General features: G+C 48.8%; 1 protein-coding gene across 1 annotated transcript; it reads right to left on the bottom strand.

The window, feature by feature from the left end:
* Positions 1-33: 33 nt before the first annotated feature.
* Pmar_PMAR014388 (leucyl-tRNA synthetase, putative) lies at positions 34-750 on the bottom strand (the record flags this gene model as incomplete). Its single annotated transcript, XM_002776200.1, has 5 exons — positions 34-122; positions 171-322; positions 370-462; positions 511-670; positions 714-750. Coding segments are annotated over 5 exons (531 nt in total), but the record flags the coding sequence as incomplete, so codon positions are not given.
* Between the last annotated feature and the right edge of the window lie 282 nt (positions 751-1,032).

Here is a 1,032-nt window from a genome sequence, read left to right on the forward strand (position 1 = left end):
CTCCTTGGCGAGCTCCTCAGAGCTGGTCATGACCTCAGTGGCCCAATTATCGAAGGTAGTAAGAGACAAAATACTGTCATTAGCCGTCTTCCTCTTGAAGTTAGCATTCTCAAGACCATCACCTACCATAAAATGAATGACTATCAATGCACCTCCCATTATGCACGCACCAGCATCAGCCAAAGCCAGACGAGTCGCGTCGGCCGAGAACTCCCCGCAAGCCTGGTCCAGCGTGAGGAAGTTACCGCGAGACTTCGACATCTTCTCATCATCCACCATCACATGACCATTGGTGAAGAAGGCTTGAGGCCAAAGGTCCGGTCTGCCAAAGCGGTGAAGAGCACCATGATCACAGCTCGAAACACCTACCGGTCTTCCCAGATAGCTGCATGACTGTACAGGCACATAGTCAAGTGATTCGGGATCAGATCCTTACCACTGCACCTCAGACTCATAGGGTACCTATAATATCAAGCATCATCCTAGTGTAAACGAGATCCGTCTGCTTACCAGTAGTTGAACTCTCTCTTCAGTTTATCGAGACTCTCCCGGGAAATGGCACAATCAGCTGGGGGCTCAGAAGCAAGATCAAAGATATAATCGAAAACAGCATCAGTCATCTGCTCAGCATCAATGCCAAGAGGATGGTTACCAGAGCCGTCAAGGACGCCTACTAACAGACTACCCTGGCCGACCAGACATTGAGTACTCACCTCCCTGCAGCAGATGGGCGATAGTGTAATAAGCCATGTAAATAGTAGAGTCCGATAGACTCTCGATGACCCATCGCTTGTCCCAAGGTAGACGGGTACCGAGGCCGAAATTACGAGAGCATGCCCTGACATGACGAAGGCCAGTGTTAGGACCGAGGTACCTCCTGCACTAGCTACTACTACTACCACTACTACTACTACCACTACTACTACTACTACTACTACTACTACTACTACTACTCTCATTCATTCATTTAGCGCTTAGATCCAACTTTGGGACATGCGCGCTACGAATAATAGTAAATTTATGCCACTTCCC

Source organism: Perkinsus marinus (assembly GCF_000006405.1).
Source record: "Perkinsus marinus ATCC 50983 genomic scaffold scf_1104296953888, whole genome shotgun sequence".
In the NCBI taxonomy this organism is placed as follows: Eukaryota; Perkinsozoa; order Perkinsida; family Perkinsidae; genus Perkinsus; species Perkinsus marinus.